Raw genomic sequence first — 13,932 nt, 5'->3', positions numbered from 1 at the left:
CGCTTAGCCTGAAAGAAGGACTTACAAAGTTGACTTCCTGTTTCCTTACAGTGTAAGAGTAGCCCCGAGAAGAAGATCCGGAAGTATACCAGTCGAACCTATTTTTGACGAAGGTAAGACAGTATATCATAACACAAAAAAAAGTTGTCAACCGAGGACATATTTCTTTAACAACTCTTCCACGGTTCGCGAATAAAATTAGCGCACACGCGCACATCCGCAGATATTTAGCAATGCATTTCGTTCGCAGCTAATTGCTTTACACGCGTTTAACCGAAGCACTGTAGAAAGTCCCTTGAGGAACGTGCGATATTATAACTAGACTTGTTTGTAGTTCCTGATTGCATCTACAATTTTGGATGTCGAGATACAAGTCACTGAAAAGCTTCAACAGTAGAAAAGCGGGAAATTAGTTTTCAGCACCTGCTATAAAAATTGATATACTCCAAAAACGGCTATAAACATTGAGCTACTTTCAGTGCTTCGATGACTATGTTTGCTTTCTGTGAAAGTAGTAAAAAGAGTACGTACCTGACCTCGCGCTGGCTAAGAAGTGTGCGCTAGGTTTCTACCGGAGAGGGTTCTGCCTAGTCCCATGTCTACCGCAACCACCGCTATTTATTCCCAACTTGTGACGAATGCACGTTTCCGCAGTAACCTCATTGTCTTGCCCAGAAGTTCTGTGCAGAAGACCAGAGAGAACCTGGCCGTTCCCAGTGCAGCTTTGTTTCTTGCGCCGATTTGATATTTTTTTTGTTTCGAGGAGGTCCTGACCGCATTGATAAATAGTCTACAGAAACGCATTTCCTCGTAGTCACTTAATCCCGTGATCCCTATTTTTTTAAGTTCGCTAGCAGCTTGTGAAGCTTAGTTTTACATTCTTATTTTGCAGCATTTTGGTGTAAGTGGGGAGGGAGTCCGCAGAATTGGTCTTGAAACCTCCTATGTCCATAACGTTTTCTGCGGCAGTCGTTCAAAACTGGCAACTGCGGTCTGTTTCACAGAGCGAATCAGTCTCAATTGTGCCAATACTTTTACAGAGCACACTCCTCACTTTGATATTAAGAAGTTGAATTTCTGGAAAGAATGGCCGGGATACAGAAGTGCAGTTTAGCAAGGAACCCCGAGCATACCTTTCCGTATTATAAAATTTCATATGAGGTTTCCAAACAGGTCAGAGTCGTATCAGGTTCTTTCATTCACCGGCAGGTGCCATTTTTCCCGGAGTCAACTGTGACGGTTGTAACGAACGTGGCATTGTCGGACCCCGCTGGAAGTGCACTGTGTGCAATGATTACGACCTGTGCACAGCGTGCTACATGGCCAAAATGCACAACTTCGACCACGTCTTCTTGCGTTTTGAAGCACCCGGCCGAAGGGGGTGAGTGTCGCCCTCTGTCGCCTTCAGACTACACCAGTGTTAGTTGACCAACATAAATAAAGAGACTTTTTTTTTTCAATTTAGCAAGTGTCTCGGAATGCAGTTAAAAAAAAAAATCGTAGACATAGTCAAACGGATTTTCTGTATGATTTTTCTCCGTAATCTGCGCTAAGTACATCGGCGCCCTCAGAAATATGGTGCGGAATCTTCGGTCCCGTATTAAGTTACTGAAATACATGCGTTGGAAAATAGGCATCAAATTATGATAACCATTACTGATAAAAATGCAACCATGGCGCAACTAGATAGCGCTTTCTGCTTGATGACTACAACAGATGTGGCAACTGTTCTTCATTTCTTCATTCTTTCACATCTTATGGGCTGAAAGTTAACCACTATTATTGCAGAACACTTCATTTGATTACCACTCTCATAAAAAACAAATACAAAGCACCTGTAAAACAATCTTCAACGGGACCATAGTTACCTGACTCAGTTATCTGGTTTAGTTTCATGAGAACGATCTTCAGGTATTTTTTCCGCTTGCGAATTTTTTTTTTTGCGTGCTCAGAAATAAAGTAGCACAGAAGAAAGGAACAACGTGGCCATATTTCGTTAAAAACATATTAAAATTTGCAGCTGAAATATAAAAATTTGTTACCTCTTTCTAAACTTAACGGAACTAGGAAATGTACACTAAGAATACAGGCGCAACGGATGCCTCAGCATTATCATCAGCCTGATTACGTCCACTGCAGGACAAAGACCTCTACCACATGTAATTAACCCTGTCCTGTGCCAGATGCGGCCAACCTGTCTTCGCAAACTTCTTAATCTCATCCGCCCACCTAACTTTCTGCCGCACCCTGCAAGGCGGTTCTTAACTTGGCTCAATCATTTCGATGTCTTGTAGAGGAATTTGAATGCCAGTTTGATCAGTCTCTTAACAAGGTAGCGATGACCTTGATGACTAACTTAAAGAGAGACTTGGGGGTCAACTATTTCAGGTTGAAAGTTTCGCCAAGGCAACAATTCTTCAGTGCTGAAGATAGAGCCACACAAGAAGGTAAGAGATAAATGGTTATGACGAGGATTTATTATTTATTTTGTTCGATCAAAATAACGATAGCGTTTGTCATGACGGAGTTTTCGTGTGGCAGTTCTTTATACACGAACTGAATTCAGAACACTGTTTATTCCATGCTCTTCGACCTGCCGCGGTGGCTCAGTGGTTAGGCCGCCCGGCTACTGATCCGGAGTTCTTAGGTTCGAACCCGACCGCGGCGGCAGCGTTTTTGTGGAGGCTAAACGCAAAGGCGCCCGTGTGCTGTGCGATGTGAGTGCACGTTAAAGATCCCCAGGTGGTCGAAATTATTCCGGAGCCCTCCACTATGGCACCTCTTTCTTCCTTTCCTCTTTCACTTCTTCCTTTATTCCTTCCCTTACGGCGCGGTTCAGGTGTCCAACGATATATGAGACAGATACTGCGCCATTTCCTTTCCCCCAAAACCAATTATTATTATGCTCTTTGAAACCACTCTTGCTCGTGACGTGCTATCGCAGGCAAAAGTAACTGTGAAGTAACGGACCCACTGCCCCGGTCTCGACACCAGAACTGTTTTGTCAGGTGGCGCCTTGACAGAGAGTGGCACGGGCTGGAACTTGGAGGGCGGGGGGTCTGTTATTTTTGCCCCCGGTGGTACTTGCCGATGTGTGGCTACATAATAGCGACAGCGGCCAAAATGAACGTAGGTCTGGTGGACTCCCCCAAAGCATCGCGCCTGGAGCGAAGGAAACCAATTCCGCGGGCTTCGCCCAGGAAACAACAGTGGCACTTCCGTACGCCGCTTGATTCGTGAGCATCAGGATCTGTGCGCGCTATCCAGGGAACTTCCATGTGGGAAACTCCCAGTAAAGTTAGCACCCAGAGGCTACATGGGTCGCGGTAACATCCATGCCTATTGTATCACACTAAGCAGAGCAGTTACTTTGGCTTTATTTGGCTGCAGTGATGTATTGCTTGCACATCTACAATTTCGTTAACATGAGTGCTACCACCGGAAAGCAAGCTTTTACTTGCAGCTTTGTTTTCAAACCGAAGTCATCCTCTCCTAAGAAGCATACCTTTATTACTTATATCGCCTTTAACTGCCGCGGTATTCAGAAAATTAAACTAAAAAGAAAAGTCACTTGCATATGAGATCACTGCATTGAACTGCAGTCACGATATTCCCGAGGAACTACCCCTAAAAAATATCGAATATTTCTCGAGCCGTTTCGAGGTCTTCCTTGTTTTCTTGTCAATGTCGAGGTTGCAGTGACATGTGATGTGATGTGTAAAAAGGGCTGTGGAGATAAAAAAAAAAGTAGCAGTGCACAAAGCATTAGGCAAGGTTTTGGTCACCGCAACGAGGATTTTCTTCTAGAAGCTTGATTTGAGTGACTTCGCTTTGCGATGATACGTTTCAGTTAAGTGTGGCTCGTTTCCAAGGTACGCTTTGGGAAGATCTACAGGCTTCAATGCTCCTCCTGCTCTCAGAAGCAATATATTGAAGAAACCGGACAAGCAATGAGCGCGAGACTAAATGGCCATCGTGCTGACATGAAAGAGAAGTCCAAAGAGCAGTTACGCAACATTTTCATCTACATGGCAAACACTTTTACGAGCGTAAACTGTTCATTCTCCAATCAGGCTTCAAATCAGCAAGGAACTACAGAAAGGGGTTCAAAATCCGCATATTTAAAACCTTACAACCAGAAGGGATCAACATCTCCAAATGAAACTTAGAATCTCTCAGGTATACTCCGGCATTGACGTAATTCTTTAAAAAGCTTTAAAGAGCAAAAATAACGCCGCACATTCCAGACTTCCCAGTACTTCATATCACCTCTTTATGTTTCTTTCACCTACCTCCGACCCGTGCGATTCTTTGTTATTTTTATTATTATCGTTTAATCTTGCCTACCTTTACATTATGCTCTGCGTCTCTTCCTACCATTTGTAAGGGACCTTTGGCTTTTGCACTCCTCCTCCTGCCCCCTTTCGTTTCGCCCTTTCTCCGCTCCCGCTTATATTTTTCTTTTTTTCTTTTTTTTCCGCTTCTCCGTGTTTCGCTCTGTCGTTTTGCTCAATTCCTTTCTCATAGTTTCTCAAGGTCAACCCAACTAGGCCGCCTGTCGAAATTCGTAGACACACAACCTTTCGAGCCTACGTTCGCTTTCTCTCCGCCATCCCCCCCCCCCCTCCCCCCCCCCCCTCCGGATTTCTTTCTGCTGAGCTGACGTATTTTACGATATTTTTGCAAGTCAACTGCTTAATCCTGTTGGGCTTCCATCCACATCGACAACCAATTTCAACTTCACGAACCTCATCCCATTACCCACGCCCTCATCCCAGAGGAACTCCCTCCTTGGTGTGAAGGCCCTATTTAACTCCCTCCAATTATGAGCGCTTTGCCCAGGCGAAGAAAATTCTTCTTGTCCAAACGTTGGCTAAGCGCCCTGAGGCTCTCCCCTCCCTTGCTCATTTGGTTTGTGCGGTCTTTACGAAGATAGGGGCACCAAAAAACAATTAGAGTTGTCTGTGGCAAGCATAGTGAGTATCGAAGTTTTTGTCGATAAAGAAAAATAGTAGCTATCTTCGAGCTTCGTGAACTGGATCGTACCGTCGATAGCTGTCTTAGCGGAGCACCTGTCGCGCTACGCACCTCGTAGCTACTTGTCCTTCTTGCAGCTGCAACCCTTCTCACTCGGCGGGCCATCACACACACTAGTCTTCGCAGTTGACCTCGCTTCCTGCAGGTCAGCTGCGGCCAAACTTAGGCGATATGCCCTCGCATTCTATGCTCATTCATCCTTCCGCTGTTCCCTCGTTTGTGAACGCAGCTGCGAACACTCAGCATCCGCTCGGCCTCGCGCACTTTGGCGCTTCCAGCCCGAAGAGATTGGAAATCAGTGTACACTTCGGAAATAACGCATCGCACGATTAAATAAGTGAACGCACATTTTAAAGAAAACAGCTGAATTTGGTATGTTTTATGCTTCCTTTCATGCATTACAGTTGTTTTGTTCCGCGGCATCTACTGCGACTCCTGCGATGAGCAAGACATAGTCGGCCCGCTCTGGAAGTGTGACTCGTGCCACAACTACGACCTATGCACCACTTGTTACATGGATGGCGTTCACGACCTTGACCACTGGTTTCTGCGATTCGATGCGCCTGCAAGTAGAGGGTGAGGGCTGGTTCGGCATTTGTGGTGATTTTAATCACCAAACTTAAATTGAGCCTGTCTTGAATTGCGTGCCAACATGCGCTCTTTGTTCGATGCGCAGAATTTTGAACGGTGGGTGTGCATGGACTCCGGAAATTTTTTTTCAGTGGGGGACAAGACTTCGGCCTTATTTTGTTATTTATTTAATGCTCATTTACATAATAATTTTATACGTTTATTTTTTATTTTTCAATGTTCTAAGGTTGATGCAAATTATCACGTTGTGGAAATGACACTCCAGCAGTCAGGAAGACAACGAAAAGGCTTTCAAAAGAAACGGTTTAAGGGGCTGACTCCCGGCCTTTAGGAACTGAATGACTCGGCGGCAGTGATAGCCACAAGCGCGCTCGGCGGTCATCGAATTGAATGTCTGCAGTTGTTGGCCGTGCTCAATTTAAAGCTGTCATGGAACCTTCAAGATAAAGAACCAAAAATAACTACAACAATCTGCAAGAATGTGACAGCATTTGCACGTTGCCACGATCAATGGAGATAAGTCTGGTCGCATCTCGCATTACAAAACAAAATGATAAAGACGCATGCAAGCGATTCTGAGTGCGAACGAACAAACGGTGCAAAGGTTTACGGCAATATAACACGAATTGAAATGGGAAGCTTTACGCACGAGGAGTGATAAATTGCATTTAAAAAGTTTGTGCATATTTTGTGCAAGTTTGTGCATATCATGATCATGTACATGAGTCAGACAGTCAACTTCTCTTGGCACATGACTGGTTTAGGTTACTCAAATGCGAAATGCTTTACTGATCTGGCTACGAAGCCAAGTAGCTAATGATCAGCCCCACTGTGATTTGCATTAAAAGAGACCGTAGAACTGAATTGTTTCAATTGTCAGAAATCTGATCCAAGTGCAAGCAGTGGAGATTGGGGAGAGGGGGGGGCGCTGCCCCCTCTGGAAAATTGTTGGGGCGCCCCCCCCCCCCCCCCCTGTTCTGGGGTCCCTGGTGTGAATCTGTAATGATTGCTTACACACAATTTCAGGGACAAAGTTCTTCCGCGGATAAAGTGTGGCCTGTTTGATGAAGTGCTTGGCGATTCCGAGGAGGCCAAACTGGAACAAAGAGGTAATTATGAAAGAGACTAATACCTTCATGTATTCGGTTCGAACTTTTATATTTCAAACCATGTTTGCGCCGTCAGAGCAGTGGCCTGACACAAGACGGCTTCGAGTTCCAGCTGCACCTTCTTCTCACACAATCCTCTTAAAAATAAAGTGCACAAAAGAAGATTGCGCATTTATGTAAGCTCACAGTACAGACAGAGTGGCAACCACTACTGTGCGGCACTGGAAAGATTTGGACAGGTGGCTAACTTGAAGGATTCGGCCCCATTGGTGCATCTTATTAGATGTTCTGAAGAACATTTAAAAATGAGTGTCAATTGTTTTCTGCACTTATGCATTCACAGTTGAAATATTTTTGCATCACACAGCACACTGGCAGCTTCATGTTTTTCCCTTAGTGCCCTTTTGACACATATTACAGTGAGCCGCGACCGCGGCATCGTTCTTTTCCGTACAGCACCGAGCGCCGTGGCCGCGTTCGGCGATGGTGGCGCAGCCACGTGTCAAGAAAACCAATTTGTTGGTGTATAACGCAAAGAAAAACTTAATAACGATAAACTTCGTTAATACTGAAAGATTGCATTGCAGGTATAGAGCAGCTAATGCCAGCAACGCCTCGCATAGGTTTCCGTGCCTATATTCTCTCTTCCGTGTGACCAGAACAGTGGCATGAATAACACTCTTATACATATATATTTGTTACAGGAGAGAGCTTTCACAGTGATATTTTCGCATATAAGCTACTCTTATAAAACATTCAAATTATTCACTTAAAAAGACACTTAAACAGTGAATGAGAGTGGTTAAATGCAGCAGAATACAGTGAAGAGAAATAAGCTGTTTTCAAAGTGAAACATCAACAATAAATAACTTGCTTACAAGGTGCGTTTAATATGTTTTTGAGCGCTCGCGGTCTCATAGTTATATCAGTATAATTTCCCAATTTGATAAACTCATCACCAGGTCATCTTCTGCCCTGCAGCCACCAAGTTCGTTGGAATCAACTGCCGAGGCTGTGGCCAGCGGGACATCTTGGGTAAGCGCTGGAAGTGCGCTGTGTGCTTCGACTACGACCTCTGCTCCGCGTGCTACAGGGGTGACGAGCACGACCTCGACCACGTCTTCTTGCGATTCGACGAACCCGGCGATATAGGGTGAGGGTGCTAGCCAAAACTCATGAGCACAAGGAAAAGTGCTTATAAGAACTTAACCGCTTCGTTCATGCTCCCGACATGATTCCTCCGATATTGCACGTTTGGAGGCAAATTGGGGAAAGGAAGAGGGCAAGTCAAGCTATGGCTGGTGGTGGTTCATTCTGGCGGGCCGTTACCGCACATGTAACCAACACAAACGAAGACATACTAAATAGACACAAGAACGACATGAACACCCGCCGCGGTGGCTAAGTGGTTAAAGCGTTCGGCTACTGATCCGGAGTTCCCGGGTTCGAAACCGACCGCGGCGGCTGCGTTTTTATGGAGGAAAAACGCTAAGGCGCCCGTGTGCTGTGCGATGTCAGTGCACGTTAAAGATCCCCAGGTGGTCGAAATTATTCCGGAGACCTCCACTACGGCACCTCTTTCTTCCTTTCTTCTTTCACTCACTCCTTTATCCCTTCCCTTACGGCGCGGTTCAGGTGTACGACGATACGTGAGACAGATACCGCGCCATTTCCTTTCCACGAAAACCAATTATTATTATTATTATTATTATTATTATTATTATTATTATTATTATTATTATTATTATTATTATTATTATTATTATTATTATTATTATTATTATTATTATTATTATTATTATTATTATTAACGGCATGAAGGTGTTTCTCAAACCACACTGGCTTGAATGAGAGTTTATAGACTCTGTGCGTACGGATTTCGTTCTTACGGACTAAAAGAGAACACGGGCACGTTTCACGGCGTGAAAGGAACTCAACTTTCATTTTTCTTCTCTTTGGCCTCGTTTATCCTCCTTCCCACGTGTAGAGTAGGCAACCGGGCACTGCCTAAGGTTAACCTCCCTCCATTTCTCATCTCCTGTCTGCCTCTTTTTTGAGACACAGCGACATGTCTGTGCTGTGCGATGTTAGTGCACATTAAAAAGCCGGAGCTGGTGTAAATTATTCCGGAGCCGTCCACTACGGTGCCCCCCCCCCCCCCCTCTCGTCCTTATTCCATGCTCCTTCGGCTTTTTTCTGAGAATAACTGTTCGATGCCTTTATGTTTACTAAGAAGTGAGTCGGTTACTGCGTATTTCGTGTCTTCAAAACAACTTTTCAATCCCTAATATGTGTTATTTTTGTGTCTTGGCTACTGAGCAGTATGCAAATAGAGAAAATTCTCTCTCCTGACCGAGCGCGTCCAAAACGTGCTCAATTAGGCCAGTAGTAATATTTACCTCACGTCGATATAAATAAAAGGATTATGTAACAAGAAGGTTAAAAAGGGTTTACAAAAGCCAACCTGAAAAGCGAAGCGCTACGCGCTCTAGAAGTCCGAGCATTTGACAAGAAAATCTTTTATGTGAATTCTTTTTATAAAGGGAAAACATAGAAACTATGGGCTGGAGACATGTTGTGGCACTGCGTCGATTGTTCCAGGGTACATGTACTTCCGAGGGAGGCTTCCACAAACGCGCAACCTTGGGTCAATACTGTCGAAGATGAGGACAACTCGGAAGACTGGAATAACGAAGAACATGGTGAGGCGTTATGTCTACAATGGTGTTTCTCTACGTAGTTGACTGGGGTGGAACATTACGAACGGTTCTAAAACGCAAACCTTTTTGATGATGTTCGATTTCTGAGTCGAAAAAAATATAAAACAAATCAGGTGCCTTGTTTTAAGATGACACCGCATAGAAAAAAAAAAAACACGAATATAGGTGAACCGAGCCGCACAGCACAGGCTCTTCGTCCTTGGCGTTTTTTGTGCTACATTCTAATGTAAATGATTACCGACTTGTCCAGATACCCATCCTTGTCGCGTTTTGCCCCTTGTGCTCTCTTATGCGCGTTTACTTATTTAACTGTATGCTAGATTGTACCACACAATGCTTCAGCTTTAGTGGTCATTCTAAAATTTTAAGCCACATGCAATCGCCCACAGAGTCTTCGTGATACTCCTGTTGACATAAATGAGCAAATGAATCAAATTAAAGTTCTCCTGTGTTTTTCCGAGTAGTCAAAAGGATATCGAGTACAATTTCAACCACCTTTTGTTGGAAGTATAATTCGAATATATGGCGCTTTCTTCATGCTGACGTTTGTCCGGCATCAATAGACACTTTTTTTGCTGACAAAATTGAATTTAAAAATTTTCCCGGCACTCACTGCATAAAATGACGTATACACTATTAAGGACTCCGTAACTGCCGTTAGAAGTGAATGGAAATATTTCATAGCCTCTGGGATCACCGCGGAAAAATTTTTGTAGACGCATGCACTTCACATGCAAGATCTGCCGGTGATGCCGACCCCTGTATTCCGTGTGTGTGTGTGTGTGTGTGTGTGTGTGTGTGTGTGTGTGTGTGTGTGTGTGTGTGTGTGTGTGTGTGTGTGTGTGTGTGTGTGTGTGTGTGTGTGTGTGTGTGTGTGCGTGTGCGTGTGCGTGTGCGTGTGTGTGTGTGTGTGTGTGTGTGTGTGTGTGTGTGTGTGTGTGTGTGTGTGTGTGTGTGTGTGTGTGTGTGTGTGTGTGTGTGTGTGTGTGTGTTTTAGTTTAAAAAGCTGCATTCTCAGTTAGAGCGGTCTCTTTATGATTGTAACGCGGTACTCTATCGATGGAGACTAGCATTTTCGTTCGGCCTCCCTTTCAACACTGTTTAGCGCCTTTTATTCATTACGTTGCTTTTTCGCTGCACGAAAATCGACAGAAAGCCCTGACGGAGACCATGATTCCCGGGAAGAACTGGTGACGAAACTTCGAGAGCTGGAGGATGGCGTACAGTCTATGGTCTGCATGGAAGGACTGCGCTACGTAGCCTTTCTGTGCGGTCACAACGCGGGAGCGGATTGCGCCGAGAACCTCAGCGTTTGCAACTTGTGCCGCGATACCATGGGGAAAAAATTAGCCCTTCACTAGCTGCATTGTATGGGCCTTGTGTACATGGATAAAGAGGCCAGTATCATCAGCGTTGAAGAGCCAATTTGTGTGCAGTTGATAAGTAGAACTGTGTTCCCACTTTTTTTTATTCGTGGACACTTGCCACTCCATTACACCGCGTATAGAGTTCCTATATAGAAACCGGTTTGAAGCCTTCAAAACTCATACCTATGAGGTGTAATTTTGGCCTGTATGTAAAGTGCTCTTTTATTAATAGCTCAGTACAACAGCTTGCACAATGCCGAAAAGCCGTATCGGCTTTGTAAACTGGCTAGCCATGTATACAAGTTCCTGGAAATTTATGAATAAAGTATTTCCACTCTAACCTATAGTTACCACAGTTTAATTGTTGGTAGGCATTCGTTATATGCAGCGCACCAAGAGAACGAGAAAATACAGATGACGACGCCACTGTATTCTGGACAGTGTTGCTAATAAGAGTTCAACATCGGATCATCCGGTTTTCGCGGCATAAGACAGCTCTTAGAACATCATCACGACAGTCACAGTAAAGCGCTATATACACTAGCAATCAAAACAACCATTCAGCGGGATGAAAGGTCGGCACAGAAAATTGGAATACAGTATGCCACCTCCGTCGGCTTCATATCAGCTACTGATCTCCTATCAGCCCCCTATGATGCATCCCCACCCACACTAAGAGGGCAAATTTCTTGTTCTCCATATCTCACTTGCCGCTCTAGTGACTCAGGCTGCGCATCGATAGGAATCCAGTGCATTATATGACAAACATCAACAATGCATTCCAGATAAAGTTGTGAAGAAATCAGCACTCCTCTTGATCAAGAAAATAAGGTGTTCATTTGTAGGCCTAGGACAATAGTGACAGCACCCTAGTCGAGACGCTTGAATATACTCGCTACCAGCGACATCATTTCCTTTTCCGCCAGATCATTTCGATATGAGTCATGAATTTGTGTTCGAGGAAGGGATATTTAAAAGAGCCCGATCACATTTAAAAGCCACAAACAAAAGCAACTTGATTCGCTTTTCCCTGAGAAACTAAGTATGCCTGTGCAACAGTAAATGCATCCTTAATCATATCGATTTAAATACGTCAGCGCTTAGGCAAAAATAGAGAAAGGAGGGGGGCGAAACGGAAGGAAAAGAAACAAGTGGGTAGAAAGATTAAGAGGATGGCGACAAGTGCGAAAAGACAGGAACAAATCATGGAACACTTAAACGAGTCCGTGGAATGATTTGAGCCTTCGCTGCAGCTTGGGTGCGGGAAGTTGTTAAACTTCTAGGTATGTAATTTTGTTCTGCAGCAGGTTGATGGAAGGGACGCTGAATGAGGAGCCTGCCTGTTGCTTTATGGATGGAGAATGCCTCTAATGTCAAGCCTGCCTTGCGATTCTTGCAACCGCTGCTAATGGAAGCGTTGCGCTATATAGGGAAGCGCGGACATGAGGCTCCCTGTGTTCCAGGTTGCTTTGGGAAATTCCGGAATTCTGTAAATTCCTCGTCAGCTTGCACAGACGGTTTTTGAAACACCAGCTGGTTCAAACACAATCAGATGTGCCGTAGTTTGAAGGGATATCGTTAATTGTCCATGTAATCTTATTGAAAATACTGCTATGGTATCCCAGGGGTGTCGTAAAGAGAGTTGTGAACAATTTCACAGAAAAAAAAAGAAAACAGCTACAATGAACAGTCTACAGTAATCAGTCGGCGGCAGTAGACAGCAAAGAAATACTTTTTAGCCATTTGCAGAGGTGGACTCATGATAGCTGTAGCGCAACCTCCACGTAAAAGGCCCGTAGCAGTCCTAGAACCATAAGATGCAAGACCACGGGACCACAGGCACGTCATCTCGCAATCAGAAAAAAAAAATACGCATCGGCTATGTTTCGCTGCGTAACCCGCTCAGGTGAGTCAAAGCTGACCAGATGCCGTTGAGATGTTGGCACTGCTGAACGGCGTCAGTCGCGCCGCGAACACATGACTGTGTCAAACCGTTGTACGCAGACAAGTGCGGAACGTTGCAGTAGTTCACGGTGTTGGTGCACGTGGCACACAGTTAGAACGCGTTCAGATACGCTGACGGGAAGACCCTACGTAAGCGTTCAAAGTGCTTCGGTTGAAGGGGAACCAAATCTCGCAGAAACCATTGTCTACCGCGTAAATCCAACACAAGTGGTCTAACGGATCTGCACATATCGCGCTCCTATTTACAGATCGCTCACGTCAAGGATACGCTCACCTATTCCTTGCTACATGAGCACTCAGCCGATATATTAGAGAGGCTAAAACGGTTGTAGCGACGGTCCACTGGATTGCGCACCTGGCTCCCAACCGTCGAGACAGCGGCTCAATTGCTATGTCGGGCACGATATCTACTTTCTTCTATCGGCTCTTCGTCTCTGCGGATTGACGGTTGCACCCCTACGTTGCTCGCTTCGGACTAGCAGCAGCTGCCTATACCTTTAGTCTCGAGGACTAACGGTTGTGGCAACGCAGTTTGTTACCCCACCCCACAACCAGCACCTACACCTCCTTCACGCCGTGACGTCACGAATATCCGGTGGAAATGATGTCAGCAGGAACTTTTGTGCGGTAAGGAAAGCAGGATCTGCCTGCTTCGTGTATTTTTGCAGTTCTCCTGAAGCAAGAAGCGGCGCCCTGTATCGCTAATGGTTAGACGTGCGCAATGCCAGAGCTGTACACTCGTCGGCACGGCTGTCTAGAGCGCTCGAATGAGCTGCATGGGCGACATCTACCGATAACGACTGGTTTGATGTAGCCGGCCTCTCAGCATGCACCGCAACAGAGTGTCCTCCCTTCCACTTCCTCGTCTTGCCTTTCCGCCGCTGCTGTCGTCTGCGACCGCCGCCCGTGGAACAAAAGCGGAGATAGGACGTCTCTGCGCTCCGTCTTACAATTTTTGCGTGCAGCAAATTTGGCGCCACCATATGGCCAACAGCTTGTCATTGTTCTGTGTACACCGTGCGCTCGCTTTATGCACACAGACCTTGGCACCTTCGGTGATAGATGGACCTTATGAATGTGTCGTCATTACCTGGGCCGTGAACCGAGATCAGAGAGGAAGCTGAACAGCGTGGGGGATTGAAT

The 13,932-nt window shown here is 45.3% G+C and overlaps 1 protein-coding gene across 1 annotated transcript in view; it reads left to right on the top strand.

The window, feature by feature from the left end:
- The window catches only part of LOC144121046 (uncharacterized), a 36,151-nt gene extending 24,977 nt beyond the window's left edge, over positions 1-11,174 (top strand). Inside the window, exons 10-17 of the mRNA XM_077653958.1 lie at positions 52-113; positions 1,210-1,381; positions 2,389-2,447; positions 5,442-5,613; positions 6,655-6,737; positions 7,719-7,890; positions 9,339-9,439; positions 10,610-11,174. Coding sequence (XP_077510084.1) covers positions 52-113; positions 1,210-1,381; positions 2,389-2,447; positions 5,442-5,613; positions 6,655-6,737; positions 7,719-7,890; positions 9,339-9,439; positions 10,610-10,818 — 1,030 coding nt within the window. The 3' untranslated portion in view covers positions 10,819-11,174. The remainder of the gene's footprint in view (positions 1-51; positions 114-1,209; positions 1,382-2,388; positions 2,448-5,441; positions 5,614-6,654; positions 6,738-7,718; positions 7,891-9,338; positions 9,440-10,609) is intronic.
- Positions 11,175-13,932: the final 2,758 nt, after the last annotated feature.

Source organism: Amblyomma americanum, chromosome 2 (assembly GCF_052857255.1).
Source record: "Amblyomma americanum isolate KBUSLIRL-KWMA chromosome 2, ASM5285725v1, whole genome shotgun sequence".
Classification (NCBI taxonomy): Eukaryota; Metazoa; Arthropoda; class Arachnida; order Ixodida; family Ixodidae; genus Amblyomma; species Amblyomma americanum.
The sequence above is the reverse complement of the archived record's forward strand: the minus strand, read 5'-3'. Positions and strand labels throughout refer to the sequence as shown.